This window comes from Aquarana catesbeiana, linkage group LG04, assembly GCF_042186555.1.
Source record: "Aquarana catesbeiana isolate 2022-GZ linkage group LG04, ASM4218655v1, whole genome shotgun sequence".
NCBI lineage: Eukaryota > Metazoa > Chordata > Amphibia > Anura > Ranidae > Aquarana > Aquarana catesbeiana.
In genome coordinates this window covers 113653779-113669836 of record NC_133327.1, presented here as the reverse complement: position 1 = coordinate 113669836, position 16058 = coordinate 113653779, and the positions used below count along the sequence as shown (strand labels likewise).

The window sequence follows — 16058 nt, the reverse complement described above, 5'->3', positions numbered from 1 at the left end:
AGTGACACTACAGCCTGTGCAATGCCAGCGGGGGAGGCAGGATCCATACCTGTCATCTCATAAGCTAAGGGAGGCTGTGGCTGCGTCTGCAGCAGTTCTGTTGTGCCTGGGGCGGCCGCCATCTTGGCCGTGTCGGCCGTTGTTTCTCCCGCTGGGGTATCGTGGAGGATACCGCCCATGCATAGGATCGCTCCACAAAGCGATCCATCCGTGCCCAGCAGGGATAGAGGGGGTCTCCCCAGAGCAGTGGCTGGATTAATATGCCGGGTATGTGAGGAGCGGTGCGGGAGCTGAAGCTGTTCACCTCCTCCTCATGTGGCGCCGGAACCGGAAGTGGGTTTGCTTTAAGAGCATATTAAATAAGGGCATTAGCCAATGCATCCCATTGGGTAATAAATTTAAAAGAGCGAACAAAAGTCCTGGGTGGCTTAACTCCAATGTAAAAATGCATATAAAAGCAAAGCAGAAGACCTTCAAAAAATACAAGGTTGAAGGATCATCATCAGCATTCAGACCTTATAAAGAATGCAACAAGAAATGTAAGGGTGCAATTAGGGTGGCTAAGATAGAACACGAAAGACACATAGCGGAGGAGAGCAAAAGAAATGTGAAGTATGTACACAGTAAAAAGGGAGGTCAGACCATATTGGCCCCATAAAGAATGAGGAAGGACATCCGGTTATAAAGGATGGGGAGATGGCAAAGGTATTGAATTTATTCTTCTCCTCAGTCTTCACGAGGGAATCGGGGGGCTTCAGTAACCAAAACTGCAGTGTTTATCCTTATGACACATCACAGGAAGCACCTCCATGGTTAATAGAGGACAAAATTAAAATTAGACTTGGGTAACTTAACATTAATAAATCACCGGGATGGCTTGCATCCGAGGGTACTTAGGGAACTCAGTCAAGTAATTGCCAGACCATTGTTCCTAATTTTTACTGACAGTCTACTGACTGGAATGGTACCTGGTGATTGGAGAAAAGCCAATGTAGCACCAATGTAGCACCAACCAGTTAGCCTAACATCAATAGTATGCAAGCTCTTGGAGGGGATGATAAGGGACTATATACAAGATTTTAGTAACAAGAACGGTATCATTAGCAGTAATCAGCATGGATTCATGAAGAATCGTTCTTGCCAAACCAATCTATTAACCCTCTATGAGGAGGTGAGTTGCCATCTTGATAAAGGAAGGCCCGTAGATAGGGTGTATCAGGATTTTGCAAAAGCATTTGACACAGTTCCCTATAAAACATTTACTGCACAAAATAACGTCTGTTGGCATGGACCATAGGGTGAGTACATGGATTGAAAACTGGCTACAAGGGCGAGTTCAGAGGGTAGTGATAAATGGGGAGTATACAGAATGGTCAGAGGTGGGTAGTGGGGTCCCCCAGGGTTCTGTGATGGGACCAATCCTATTTATTTTTTTCATAAACGACATGGAGGATGGGGTAAACAGTTCAATCTCCGTATTTGCGGACAATACTAAGCTAAGCAGGGCAATAACTTCTCCGCAGGATGTGGGAACATTGCAAAAAGATCTGAACAAATTAATGGGCTGGGCAACTACATGGCAAAAGAGGTTTAATGTAGAAAAATGTAAAATAATGCATTTGGGTGGCAAAAATATGAATGCAATCTATACACCGGGGGGAGAACCTCTGGGGGAATCTAGGATGGAAAAGGACTTGGGGGTCCTAGTGGATGATAGGCTCAGCAATGGCATGCAATGCCAAGCTGCTGCTAACAAAGCAAACAGAATATTGGCATGCATTAAAAAGGGGATCAACTCCAGAGATAAAATGATTATTCTCCCGCTCTACATGACTCTGGTCCGGCCGCACCTAGAGTATGCTGTCCAGTTCTGGGCACCAGTCCTCAGGAAGGATGTACTGGAAATGGGAGCGAGTACAAAGAAGGGCAACTAAGCTAATAAAGGGTCTGGAGGATATTAGTTAGGCCTCATGCACACGAGACGCTGTTAAACTCGTGTTCAGAGGCAGTTGGACACTTTTTTCAACTGCCCCTGAACCAATTCAATGTTATCCTATGTGTCCATGTACACAGTCTCGTTTTTTGGCATTTTTAGGCAGTTGCGTTTAACCTCATTTTTCCAGAAGCAAACAAATGGGTTCAGACGCAAAAGTTTTCCACGTTTCAGACGCCAAACGCGGCTAAACGCCGATACCGCGTTTAGCCGCGTTTGCGTTTATAAGTGTTTTTAAAGGAACATTTTACGACCCGACTTTGGGGCTCCATATCTCGGGGCAACTTGCTAGGAATCCCAAATTTGGTATGCAAATACAATGTACAACATATCCAAACTTGGGGTTCCTAGCACCAAGTGGCCCCGAGATATGGGGCCCCAAAGTCAGGTCGGAAAATGTCATTCTCTGCTGCAGAAGTGCTTGACATTTTTTCGACCCAACTTTGGGGCCCCGTATCTTAGGGCCACTTGATATGTTGTAGTGCTAGTTCCACTGTGTTAGCACACCAAATTTGGGGTTCCTAGCAGCAAGTGGCCCCGAGATACAGGGCCCCAAATTTGAGTCGCAAAATGTCATTCTCTGCTCTGCAGACACTTCTAGACGCAGACGCGGTAAATTGTGGCTAAACGCGGCATGCAAACGTGGCAAAATGGGCGTTTCTAAATGCCAGTTTCAGCTTTTAAAAACATGGGTTCAGCAGAGTTTGAATCGGCGTCTGGTGTGCATGAGGCCTTATGAGTAAAGGTTGCGAGCAGTTTGAGAGGGGATATAATTTAAATTCTTAAAAACCGTACTGGTGACCCGACAATAGGGATAAAACTTTTTCACGGGAAGGGAGTTTAACAACACACATGGCCACTCATTAAAATTATAAGAAAATAGCTTTAATCTTAAACTACATAGAGGCTTCTTTACTATACTAGCGGCAAGGATGTGGAATTCCCTTCCACAGGTGATGGTCTCAGCAGGGAGCATCGAGCATTAGATAAGCACCTGAACAACTGCAACATACAGGGATATACAATGTGATACTGACATATAATCACACACATAGGTTGGACTAGATGGACTTGTGTATTTTTTCAACCTCACCTACTATGTAACGCCAGGGCACATAGAAAAAAATGAGTGTGTCTTCTTCATACCACAATGCTACCTTGAATTGGATTGTAGTATGTTGCGTAATAATGAAGACATGCTACATTTTTTTTTTTGCAACACACCGCACCTCACTTTATCGTAGCTCAACTACGGTACACAGAAATGAATGAAATGTATTTTGTGATATTTAAAACAAAGTTTAAAAAAAAACACACAAGACACCATTCCTCACTACCATGACACAACATATTCCATTTTTACTAAAAATAGCGCTTGTAAAAATAAATATTGCAACTTTTGATGCTATATTCACGGTCTCCCTGCTCCTGTCCAATCAGCACTTTGTGGTCCCATCTTCTTCCAAGCTGAATGACAACCCACTTCCTGTGTGTGCAGGGCATCATGGACATACCACCCCATAGGAGCCCTGTGCTCCCAAGTACAATGATTCAGAAAACTGTGCTGAGATCATTGCATCTTCTTTGCTATCTGCATTGCTATCGACTGCCCTGAACCAGTAGTGAGGAGTAGAAGAGAACCCTGTAAGTCACATGACTGGACAGAAGACTTCTGAAAAATGGTAAGTATACTAAAGATCAGGTGGGAGGGGGGAGGCTGGAACTGGGGTTTAAAAGTGTCAGTATGACCAAACAATCTTTTTAGTTATTGATGGGTGCTGCTGGATTAACTTGTACTCTGAAGTTTAACCACTTGCCATCCGGGCCATTTCGGACATTTCGCTCCTACTGTACATATAAAAAATCTATTATATATTTTTATTTTAGCAAAGACTATATAGAATAAAATGGTGGGTGTTCCAATTTTTTATGTCACATACAGGCAGTCCTAGAGTTATGAACACCCGAGTTACGAACGACTCCTACTTACGAACGGCCTCAAATGCTGGACACTTGTGCTCCACACCGGTCCTGGATACCTTTCAAGCACCTCCGGACACATCCCACAGTGCCGTACTATGCAGCAGATAACATAACAAGCGCCTGGAACATCCCACATCCATGCACAGGCGGCAGATACACTTACGAAGGCAGTGTTCCGACCCGAAGTTACACCTACAAATGCAGTGTTGCGACTTACGAACAACTTTGACTTACAAACAAACCTACAGTCCCTATTGTGTTCATAACCTAGGGACTTCCTGTAGTATTTGCGCAGCGTTTTTTCAAACGCAACTTTTTTGGGGGAAAAACCAAAACACTAAAGTTAACCCAATTTTTTGCATAATGTGAAAGATGATGTTATGCCGAGTAAATAGATACCTAACATGTCACGCTTTAAAATTGCGTCTGCTCGTGGAATGGCAGAAAGCTACGGTGCTTAAAATTTTCCATAGGCGACCCTTTAAACACCTTTACAGGCTACCAGTTTAGAGTTGCACAGGAGGTCTGATGCTTTCAATCTGACGTTCGCGTCAATACCTCACATGTGTGGTTTGATCGTCTTTTACATATGCGTGCAGGAGTAACGTATGCATTCGCATTAGCGCGTAAGCACAGTGGGACGGGGGCACTTTAAATTTTTTTCTTTCTTTATTTTTTACAACATCCCTTATGATAGCATGGGCCGTGACAGGTCCTCTTTATGGAGAGATTTGTAGTCTATTAGACCCCAAACTCTCCTCTGGCCTCCAATGTAGCTGATCGGACACAGATCAGTCTGATCGGCTACTTACCTGGCCCTTGCTGACCAGGTAAACAAAGGGGCGGAACCGGAAGTGATGAACTGCTCGTCGCTCCCGGTTTCCAGGGTTACAGAGAGAGGGGAACAATGTCAGTTCCTCTTTCTCTCTGTACAGGGCAGCTATCCCACCCCCTCTCGCCACCGCCTCTCCCGGGCTCTCCGGTACCATCATGGGATCTCCTTCCGTCACCCACAGAAGTGATCAAGTGGCTAATTAGCCACTCAGATCACTTCCGCCTTGAAGTTGAAAAAATCGATACCAGGATGATGCCTGTAGCTGCAGGCATCATCCCGGTATAACCACTGAAAGGGGAAGACGTCCTTGTATGCCCTCCCGGCGGGAAGTGGTTAAACTAAGCTTGGTACAAACCTTAAAGCAAGTGGTAAATGTAAATTGTTTTTTATTATAATAAACACGTAATACTTAGCTGCTCTGTGCAATGGTATCGGGAGCACACCTGCAGGCTCGCTTGCTGTGTCCATAGACACACACAGAAAGGTTTGGCCCCACCCCTGCTCCCCTCCTCACAAGATTTGATTGACAGCAGTAAGAGCCAATGGGGTTGATTCACTAAAACTGGAGTGTGCAAAATCTTCTGCAGCTGTGCATGGTAGCCAATCAGCTTCTAATGTCAGCTTGTTCAATTAAACTTTAACAAAAAGAAAAAAAGAAACAAAGAAGCCGACTCCTTGCAGATTTTACACTCTCCAGTTTTAGTAAATCAACCGCAATGACTCCTGCTGCTCCCTCTCTGCCTGTGAGGAGAAGAACACAGACCAACACTGATGCAGACACTGGATCAAGCTATAGGGAAGTGAAGGGGCGATATAATTACTTGGACATTTTCAACCTGAATGCAAGGAATGCATTAACGTGTTATTAAACACAATTTTTCCTTTTTAATTAAAATAACAAACATATTATACTTACCTGCTCTGCGCAGTGGTATTGCTCAGAGCGGCCCCAATCCTCCACTTCTGGAGTCCCTGGCACCGATCTTGGCTCCTCATCTTCTTCTGCAGGACTACCATAGCCAGCTGCTGGCTATGGGGAGAGGTAGACCGCACGCTCCCGAGCTGTGCGTCTACAGAGCCGAGCTCCACAGACCAACACAGCGGGACTAAGGCCTGCCCCCCCCCACATCCTCTGATTGACAGCGAGAGCAAATTGCTCCTGCTCGAATGCGGTGTAAAGAGGTAGTAAGGAGAGAAAAGATGCAGCCTTGCACAGCGGTGATCTCTTCTTCCCTCTCTTCCCCTTCACACAGGGGGGGGGGGTCACAGGGACACTGAAAAAATGAAAAAAGTTTTTTACCTTAATACAAACAATGCATTAAGGTAAAAAACATTTTTAGGTTTAGTAACACTTTAAGGTAAAAAATGCCCTGCCTTTAGAACCACTTTAACCAACCCCACAGATTATGTTGTTAGGCCTTACACAGTAAGTGCAAAGGCATTCTGAGTTACCAGAGTACAGAGTACAAGCATAAGCTGCCGGGTCCACAAGCTATAATAATATGCAAAACTCTACAGTTTAGATTTGCCCCCCCCCCCCCCTCGAGGTAACATTTATTTATACATGACCTGCATTTACATCCTGAAACCTGAACTAGATGCTTCTTTAGCTCTAAGCAGCTGGTTAAAAACAGCAACAAAAATCTCAAACATCATAAAAAAAAAGTACAAACCTTAAACGTAGGAGATAAATAATTTTTCAAAAACCAAAACTTCACTGGGGTCTGTGTGTTTTTCAGTACAGATAACATCATTATTCTGTGGGAAAGAAACAGGTATTTTGGTGTTACAAAGTCAATTCTATGGATGATATTTTCTATATAATCATCTTTTATGGGTTAGTACAGAGCAGTCCTTCATTGTTGAAGGAATGCAAAGTGGAAGTTCACAGTAAAGCACAACTCCAGGATGAATTTGAAACATATTTGCATTTGGTGAAGTTGGACTTCAAGCAGAAACAGGTCTGCTTCTCACAGTAATAAAAGTCTGTATATTAAAGGCTCTGAATTCCCTAAGGCCCCTTTCACACTGGGGCGGTGGGTCCATCAGCGGTACTATTTTTAGCGGCGATTTACTGTCAATTCCGCGGCGCTATTTGGTCGCTAGCGGCCGAGAAAGGGTTAAAAACCAGCCGCGAAAGGGTTAAAACCACCGCAAAGTGCTGCTGCAGCAGCGCTATGCCGGCGGTATAGCCGCGCTACCCCATTGATTTCAATGGGTGGGAGCAGTTTAGGAACGGCGTATACACCACTCCTTCACCGATACAAAGATGCTGCTAGCAGGACTTTTTTTAGCGTCCTGCCAGCGCACTGCACCAGTGTGAAAGCCCTCGGGGCTTTCACACTGGAGAGACAGCAGCAGCTCTTCCAGGGCGCTTTAGAGTCGCTATTTTTAGCGCTGTAGTGCCCGCAAAGCGCCCCAGAGTGAAAGGGGCCTTAAAGAATAACAGTTTTACTCACCTGAGGAATCGCTCATATAAGTGTCCAGAGGCCACTGAGAAGATGTTAATCACGTCTTCTTTATCTTGTTTCACCTCTTCTTGTTTCTGACCTCCAGAAAATCCCCTAGTTAATTATAAAACATACATAGATCTGGTCAGTATTATGACTCATTTATGGATTGGATGTACAGTATAGGTAATAGGACGTTTCTGGCATAAAATTTAACAAGGAAGATACATGGAAGATAAGAGGAGTCTTATACATTTTGGAATATATATATATATATATTTTATTTTTTTTTGAACGGTATAAACTTTAATTCAGTGAAAACAAAAAAAAAGTTCCACTTCCAGGCTAAGGGCTTGTTTACAATATTTGCATAGATCAACACAGGCTCAACACTAGTGTCATTTTATGTAAACAGTTTATTGCATTGTAAAAACATATTGCTCTGCCCCAACACAAAGGACACCAGCTGGCAGCATATTAGTGTGAGGGCTGGTGTGAATTAATTTTATATAGCATGTGCCCAGGTATGACAAAAAGTGAATCCAATTGTTTAAAGGATAAGTTCATCTTTGGAATATGTTACATGGAGTTGCCCTTTAAGTTGACCAAAAAGCAGGATGATAGACTGACCCCTGTGGGACAAGAGATATGGCCAATCTAGTGTCTGCCAGAAGTTTGACAAAGTACCACATTCTCCTGGACCAGTTCGGCGCAATGAGAATCACCAGAATGCCCTCCCACTGAACCCTGCAAAGCAGATGAGGAAGAAGTTTTGGCACAAAAAGGTGTAAATCAAGTTGAACTGATCCACAGGGGTCAATGGTCCTTGTTACAAACCTATTCATTTTGTTGTTGAACCTGGATGGCAGAAGATTCACATATGGTGTCTCAACCTGTGATAGATGTGTTGAAACACCTTTGCCATTCCCCTGGAACCAGATGCTGATGACTGAGAAAGTTTTCCTACCAATTTTTCATGCCTGGATTGTGCATTTTGGACTGGGCTGAAACATAACATTCATTCTATGGTAGAATGAGGTCTCCTTTGCAACTTTATGTGCCTCTGCTGGTTGATGCAACCCAATACCATGGTATTGTCTGACTGAATCCCGATCAAGTGGTTTTGTAGGCAGGGTCCAGTGACTGAAAAACATTACAGACCCGACCCTACATCTTCTTTCAGGCAGGGTCAGGGTACGGTCTCTCAAGTTGTAGACAATGAGTCAACCCATCTGGAAAGCCGCTAAATGGAAGCCACGGTGGCTATGAGCAGTAATAAACTTGATAAAAGAATAAGGATGCAATAAATTAGACAAGACAAATAAAATAAAGAAAAATGTTTGCTTCTCTCAAAACAGAGAGAAGACATTCATACATCTGGGGCCACTACAAAAAAAACTGAGGCTTGCTGAGCATGGAAGGGGTTATGCTGGGGCTGTCCTTACAGTTTTGTTTGCCAGTGTCCAATCACCTGAAATTAGCTGCATAGCCCAATTGTCTAAGACAAAGATCCTGTGTACTGTAATGTACTATTAATAAAGGTATGCATACAATTGTATAAACACCATTTATTTGGTGTTATTTGCTGGATTTCCACCAGACATATTGTTTGGTGATGAGGCCAAATCTTTCAATTTTAGTCCCATCTGACCACCTTAAAGCACCTTGAAAATTCTGAGGTCACATGGAAAAAGGTGTTATGGTCAGAAGAGACTATAATTGAATTTTTTGGCCTCAACACCAAACAATATGTCTGGCGGAAATCCAATACAGCTCATCACCCAAATAACACCATTCCTATAGCAAAGCATGGAGGTGGTAATATCCTGTTATGGGGATGTTTCTCCACAGCAGGTGCTGGGGCACTTGTCAGGATAAAAGGAAAAATTAATGGGGCAAAATACCATCAAATTATTGAGGAAAATCTGCTGCCCTCTGCCAGAAAGTTGTCAATGGGAAGGAGGTTTACCTTCCAGCATGACAATGACCCAAAGCACACAGCAAAAAAGATCACACAGTGGATGAAGGAATAAAAGGTGAATGTCCTTGCATTGCCTAGTCAGAGCCCAGACTTAAACCCCATTGAAAATCTGTGCAATGACTTGAAGGCTGCCGTTTACAAAAGGTTGCCATCAAATTTAACTGAACTTGAACAGTTCTGCAAAGAAGAGTGGGTAAATATTGCAAAGTTTAGATGTGCAAAGTTAGTAGAGACATATCCCAACAGACTAAAGGCTGTAATTAAAGCAAAAGGTGATTTGACTAAATAATGACATAAGGGAGTGACCCTTTTTCCAACATAGTGATTCTGTTTTTGATTTTTTTTACATTTTTTCTGACATGTTGGTGTTATATCTTTCACTAGGATGTTGTAAGTTGCACTAGTACATACAGCTGGACAAAACAAAAACAGTGTCTGTCTTCATTTCAGGCTGCAAAGCAACAAAATGTGATTATTATAACCCCTTCCCGCCGACCGAACGCACATATGCGTCCTCGGCTTTCCGGGGTTATACCGGGATGATGCCCGCAGCTGCAGGCATCATCCCGGTACCGTTGTTTTCAGCGGGCGATCGGCTACCCGAATATAACAACCGATGCGGCTAAAAGCCGCTCGGCTGTTATACCGGAGGAGCGGGAGGGGACATCCCCCCCCCTTCCGCCGCCTCCCGCCGCTGTTACCGGGCCTCCCGTGCGATCGGGAGGCCCGGTGTCCATTCGGGAATCTCCGGCAGCTGGGGGCGGGCTGGAACGAAGCTGTGAGCGGCTTCGTTCCAGCCTTCTAATTGTAAACGCGGAAGCGACGTCATGACGTCACTTCCCGTTTACTCGGCTGCCAATGGCGCCGAATTTAAAAAAGTACACAGTATTCAGAATCGCCGTTTTCGGCGATCTGAATACTTTGAAGTGTAAAGGAGGGATGGGGGGTCTTTTAGACCCCCCATCCCTCCATAAAGAGTACCTGTCACCACATATTACTGTCACAAGGGATGTTTACATTGCTTGTGACAGCAATAAAAGTAAAAAAAAAATAAAAAATTTTAAACACAATTTATAAAAGTACAAAAATAAATAAAATAAATAAAAAAAAAAAAAAAAATTTTTTAAAGCGCCCCCGTCCCCGCGAGCTCGCGCAGCGAAGAAAACGCATACGGAAGTCGCGCCCGCATATGTAAACGGTGTTCAAACCACACATGTGAGGTATCGCCGCGATCGTCAGAGCGAGAGCAATAATTCTAGCCCTAGACCTCCTCTGTAGCTCAAACCTGGTAACCGTAAAAAATTTTTAAAGCGTCACCTATGGAAATTCATAGGTACCGTAGTTCGTCGCCATTCCACGAGTGCGTGCAATTATAAAGGGTGACATGTTTGGTATCTATTTACTCGGCGTAACATCATCTTTCACATTATACAAAAAAATTGGGGTAACTTTACTGTTTGGATTTTTTAAAATTCATGAAAGTGTCACTTTTCCAAAAATTTGCGTTTAAAACACCGCTGCACAAATACCGTGTGATAAAAAATATTGCAACAATCGCCATTTTATTCTTTAGACTCTCTTCTAAAAAAATATATATAATGTTTGGGGGTTCTAAGTAATTTTCTAGCAAAAAATATGGATTTTAACTTGTAAACACCAAATTTCAAAAATAGGCTTAGTCATGAAAGGGATAAAGGGAGGGGGTGATTCTTTTCTATACCCACTGTTTTTAACTGGGATGGAAGTACACCATTCAAATTTGTGTGTGGTCAAACAAGATTATATACTTATCATACCAAGGTACATATTGTTGCACACATACTTAGAGCAACGACCACTATAATCAGCATTATTGCTTTCAGAACAGTACTTGACTATGACAATCATGGTTCCTTCTCCATCTAATTACAGGTATCCCAACCTGTGGGCACAATCACTATATAAATTAGCATAATGGGATGTGACATTCCTGTATTTAGGAGGCTGGTCACAGAATGTGTGCTACTATAGCAGAAGTACCAAAATTTGTTTTTTTTAGAGTTTCTAAGCAAAAATATGATTTTTTTATAACAGCTTACCTGTAAAATCCTTTTCTTTAGATGGACATCATGGGACACAGAGCCACAGTAATAACTGATGGGCTATGTAGGTACCTTTAGGTATTGGACACTGGTCACACCCTAATCAGGAAGTTCAACCCCCTATATAATCCCTCCCCTTCCAGGGATACCTCAGTTTTGTAGCAAAGCAATATAAGTGTATTAGAAGAGGGGCGGGACCTCTGTGTCCCGTGATGTCCATCGAAAGAAAAGGATTTTACAGGTAAGCTGTTATAAAAAATCCTATTTTCTTTCTCGGACATCACGGGACACAGAGCCACAGTAATAACTGATGGGATGTCCCAAAGCAATGCCAACTGGGGGGGGGGGGAATCACAACCAAGTAGGGTGCAATCAGACCTGAGGACCCTGTACCACTGCCTGCAGCACACTACGCCCAAAGGCGATATCCTCATGCCTTCTCACATCCACCTGATAAAATCTGGTGAATGTATGAACTGAAGACCAGGTTGCGGCCTTGCAGATCTGAGCCATAGAGGCCTGGTGATGCACTGCCCAAGAAGCACCAATAGCCCTTGTGGAATGTGCCTTGATCTGAAATGGAGGAATTCTTCTGTTTCAAAGCGTAAGCCTGAATAATCAATTGTCGAATCCATTTAGAAATGGTCGCTTTTGACGCTGCCTGTTCTCTATTGGGACCCTCTGGCAGCACGAACAAAACATCCGTTTTGCGAATTTGAGCAGTTGCTTCCAGATAGGTCTTGACTGCTCTTACTACATCCAAAGAATGTAGCGATCTCTCTTCCGAAGAACAGGGATCTGGGAAAAAAGGAAGGCAGAACAATGTCTTGGTTTAGATGAAAATCTGAAACCACCTTCGGTAAAAAAACTAGGATGAGGGCGCAGTACCACTCTATCCTTGTGTATAATCAAATAAGGCTCCTTACAGGAAAGAGCTGCCAATTCTGATACTCTTCTAGCAGAAGAGATGGCTACCAGAAAAATTTGTTTCCTTGTCAGCAAGACCAAAGGAATCGGACATATTGGTTCAAAAGGTTATTTTTGTAACACTGACAGAACCAAGTTCAAGTCCCAAGGGTTTAGAGGTGCCTTAACCGGAGGATTAAGACGCATCACCACCTGCATAAATTTTTGGACCAAAGAATGCGAAGCAAGTGGCCGTTGGAACAATACTGATAAAGCCGAGACCTGGCCCTTGATGGTACTCAAGGCCAGCTTCATCTCTAATCCTAATTGTAGAAAATCAAGATTTCTACCTATGACATATTTCCTGGGATGCCAATCCCTGGATTCACACCAAGATACATAAGCTTTCCAGACTCTATGATAAATCATTCTGGAAGCTGGCTTCCTTGCATTGATCAAGGTAGATATGACAGGACCTGAAAGCCCACGACTCTTCAGAACGTGGGTCTCAATAGCCAAACCATCAAATTTAGCGTTTGTAAGGCAGTATGGAACACTGGACCCTGAGATAACAGGTCTGAGTATACCGGTAGGGTCCACGGGGAACCCACCGTCATCCTTACTACTTCTGCATACCAAGTCCTTCTAGGCCAAGCGGGGCCACCAGAAGTACCGACTTCTTTTCTTGCCTGATCCTGCGAAGGAGTCGTGGCAGTAGCAGAATAGGCGGGAATGCATAAATTAGTGAGAACCAATGTCACGGAATCACCAACGCATCCGTCCCGCATGCAAGAGGATCCCTCGTCCTTGCCACAAATCTGTCTATCTTTTTGTTGAATTGGGATGCAAAGAGATCTACATCTGGGACCCCCCATCTTTGGCATATGGCCAAAAAGACGTCGGGATGCAGAGACCATTCCTCTGGGAGTAACCGCTGGCGACTTAGATAGTTCGTCTGCCAGTTCTCTATCCCTGGAATGAAAACTGCTGATATGCATGGCACCTGCATCTCTGTCCAGACTAAGATCTGGTTCACCTCCTTTTGAGCAGCTCGGCTCCGGGTGCCTCCCTGATGATTGACATAAGCCACTGCTGTGGCATTGTCGGACTGGATCCTGACCGGGCAACCCTGTAGCCTGATAGTCCAGGTTCTTAGGGCTAGGTATACCGCCCAGATCTCCAGAATGTTGATGGGTAAGGTCCTCTCGGTCTTGGACCACAGCCCCTGGATCGCAGACTGTTTCCAGAACTGCTCCCCAACCTGACAGACTGGCATCTGTTGTTACCATCATCCAGGTAACCGGTAGAAAGGATTTCCCCTTCTGCAGGTTTTCGGGTATGAGCCACCAATTGAGGCTCTGACGCACCGCATGTGACAGGTGCATCGGAAAGTCTAATGCCTGAACCTTCTTGTTCCAGGCCGACAGAATACTGTTGCAGTAGTCTTGAATGGAACTGAGCATAGGGAACTGCTTCGAATGAAGACACCATCTTTCCCAGCAGCCTCATGCAAAGGCGGACAGAAGGACCCTTCTTGGTCCTGACTGTCAGAATCAGTTCCCTTAAAGCAGAGATCTTTGCCTGAGGAAGAAATACTTTCTCCTGGCTTGTACCTATGATCAGACCCAAATACTCCAGTCTTCTTACTGGTTTTAGGAAAGATTTTTCTAGGTTGAGGATCCAACCTAGATGTTCCAGATACTTGACCATGGTCCTCAAGTTCCCGTTCAAGGAAGCTACTGACCGGTCTACCAAGAGCAGGTCGTCTAGGTATACTATGACAGTTATACCCTGAGCTCTTAATCTGGCCAGAGGAGGAGCCAAGATCTTTGTGAACACTCGAGGTGCAGTGGCTATCCGAAGGGCAGAGCCACAAACTGGAAATGGCGCCCTCCTACTTCGAAGTGCAGAGACTTCTGATGATCCGGAAAAATGGGCACATGTAGATATGCATCTCTGATGTCTATCAATGCCAAAAATTCTTCTCCCTGCAGGATGGAGACTACTGTCTTCCATGCGGAAGGACTGAATCCTTAGGAATCGATTCAGATCCCTTAAATCCGGAATGGGTCTGACATCCCCATTTGGTTTTTGGACCGTAAAAAGGTTGGAATAGAAGCCAAATCCTTGATCCTTTGTGGGAACCACCAAAATGACCTCTTGCGACAAAAGTCGCTCTAACGCTAGAAGGAGCGACTGCTTCTTCTCTGGGTCTCTGGGAACACTTGATCTGAGGAAACGAGGAGGGAAATTCTTGGGACTCCAGCCTGTACCCTAAGGTTACTGTGGAGATTACCCATCTGTCTTCGAAGTCCTCCTGCCAGAGCTTTGAGAACTGTAGCAGTCTTCCCCCCACTCGAGCGAGCGGGGGCGCCCCTTCATGAAGAGGCCTTAGTGTCTTGTCTAGAAGACTTCTTCCCCCAGGACTTCTTTTGTCCCTGGGGTTGACTCTTGTTTCTTGCCCCAGACGGAGGAGGCCGTCGTGACTGCCTAGAGGCTGAAGCCCCTGGCGCTGGGGAAAGAGTCTGTTTGAAAGAGGGGCGTTTACTCTTCTTCTTAACAGGTAGGGGAGTGCTTTTCCCACAGGAGATTCTCTTGATATAGTTACCCAAGTCTTCTCCAAACAACCTTGCACCACGAAAAGGAAACCCAGCCAGCAGCTTCTTACATGGTGCTTCGGCTGACCAATCTTTCAACTATAAGATTCTACGCATATGCACCAACCCAAGTAAAAGTAAAAGAGGTTTGCATGATAGAATCTCTGATGGCATCAACAACATAACATAAGGCCGCTGGAAGGTTAGCAAACCCCTGGGCCTGTTGTTCAGGTAATACTTCGATGACCTGCTTAACATGGTCTCTTAGGTATTGACAGACTCCAATCGCTGCTACTGCAGGTTGGGCCACTGATCCTGCTAAGGAAAAAACATCCTTTAATAAGGATTCCATCTTTTTATCCACAGGATCCCTGAGCATCTGAGCGTTGTCTACAGGACAAGTCAGACTACTATTTACAGAGGAAATGGCCGCATCAATGGCCGGCATTCCCCACATCTTAATACATTTTTCTTCCATAGGATAAAGTGTTAAAAACTTTTTCGGCGGAAGAAATCGCTTATCTGGGTGATCCACTCAGAATAAAGGAGCTTTTCAAGTAATTTATGAACAGGAAAAGCATGTGCTGCTTGGAAAGGTTTCAGTGACCCCAAAGCAGAAGAGGATTCTTTAACAGCTATCATGTCTCACTTTTGAGAGAGAGACAGGGACTGAGAACAGAGATTCCCCAGTCCCTTTCTCTGCAGCCTCAGCTGCACTCGACAGTAAATAAATGGGAAGTGCACTGTGCTGAGCGGCTTCCTGTTCATTCACAAACTGAAGCATAGTAAACACAGTTTACTATGCTTCGGTTATGTATGAACACAGTAAGTGATTGGTATCGGGGATAAAAAAATACTTATTTTACTCACTGAACTGCAACTCAATTTATAACATTTGTATCGTGTGTTTTTACTGGATTTTTGGTTGATATTCTGCCTCTATCATTTAAAATACACAAATGATAACATTTATAGACCCTTGATTTCTTTGTAAGTAGGCAAACTTACAAAATCTGCAGGGGATCAAATAATTATTTTCCCACTGTACATGATAGCCGAAACTGTAAAACATAAGTTTTATTTTCATTAGCTTCAAATGCCTTTTCTGTAGCTGTCATTGAGAATGTGAATAAAATGTTTTACTTATTTTATAATCCACAGTGACCTAAATTTCTTATGAATGAGAAAAAGCGCTAAGAACCATGGATTTCACACAAAATAGATGTAGTTTA

At 44.0% G+C, this 16058-nt stretch overlaps 1 protein-coding gene across 2 annotated transcripts in view; it reads right to left on the bottom strand.

Moving 5' to 3' along the window:
* UGGT1 (UDP-glucose glycoprotein glucosyltransferase 1) overlaps positions 1-16058 on the bottom strand; it is a 195839-nt gene that overhangs the window by 48773 nt on the left and 131008 nt on the right. For both annotated transcript variants that reach the window (XM_073625471.1, XM_073625472.1), the window contains 2 exons: positions 7271-7375; positions 6485-6569 (listed from right to left, as the gene is read on the bottom strand). In XM_073625471.1, coding sequence (XP_073481572.1) covers positions 6485-6569; positions 7271-7375 — 190 coding nt within the window. The remainder of the gene's footprint in view (positions 1-6484; positions 6570-7270; positions 7376-16058) is intronic.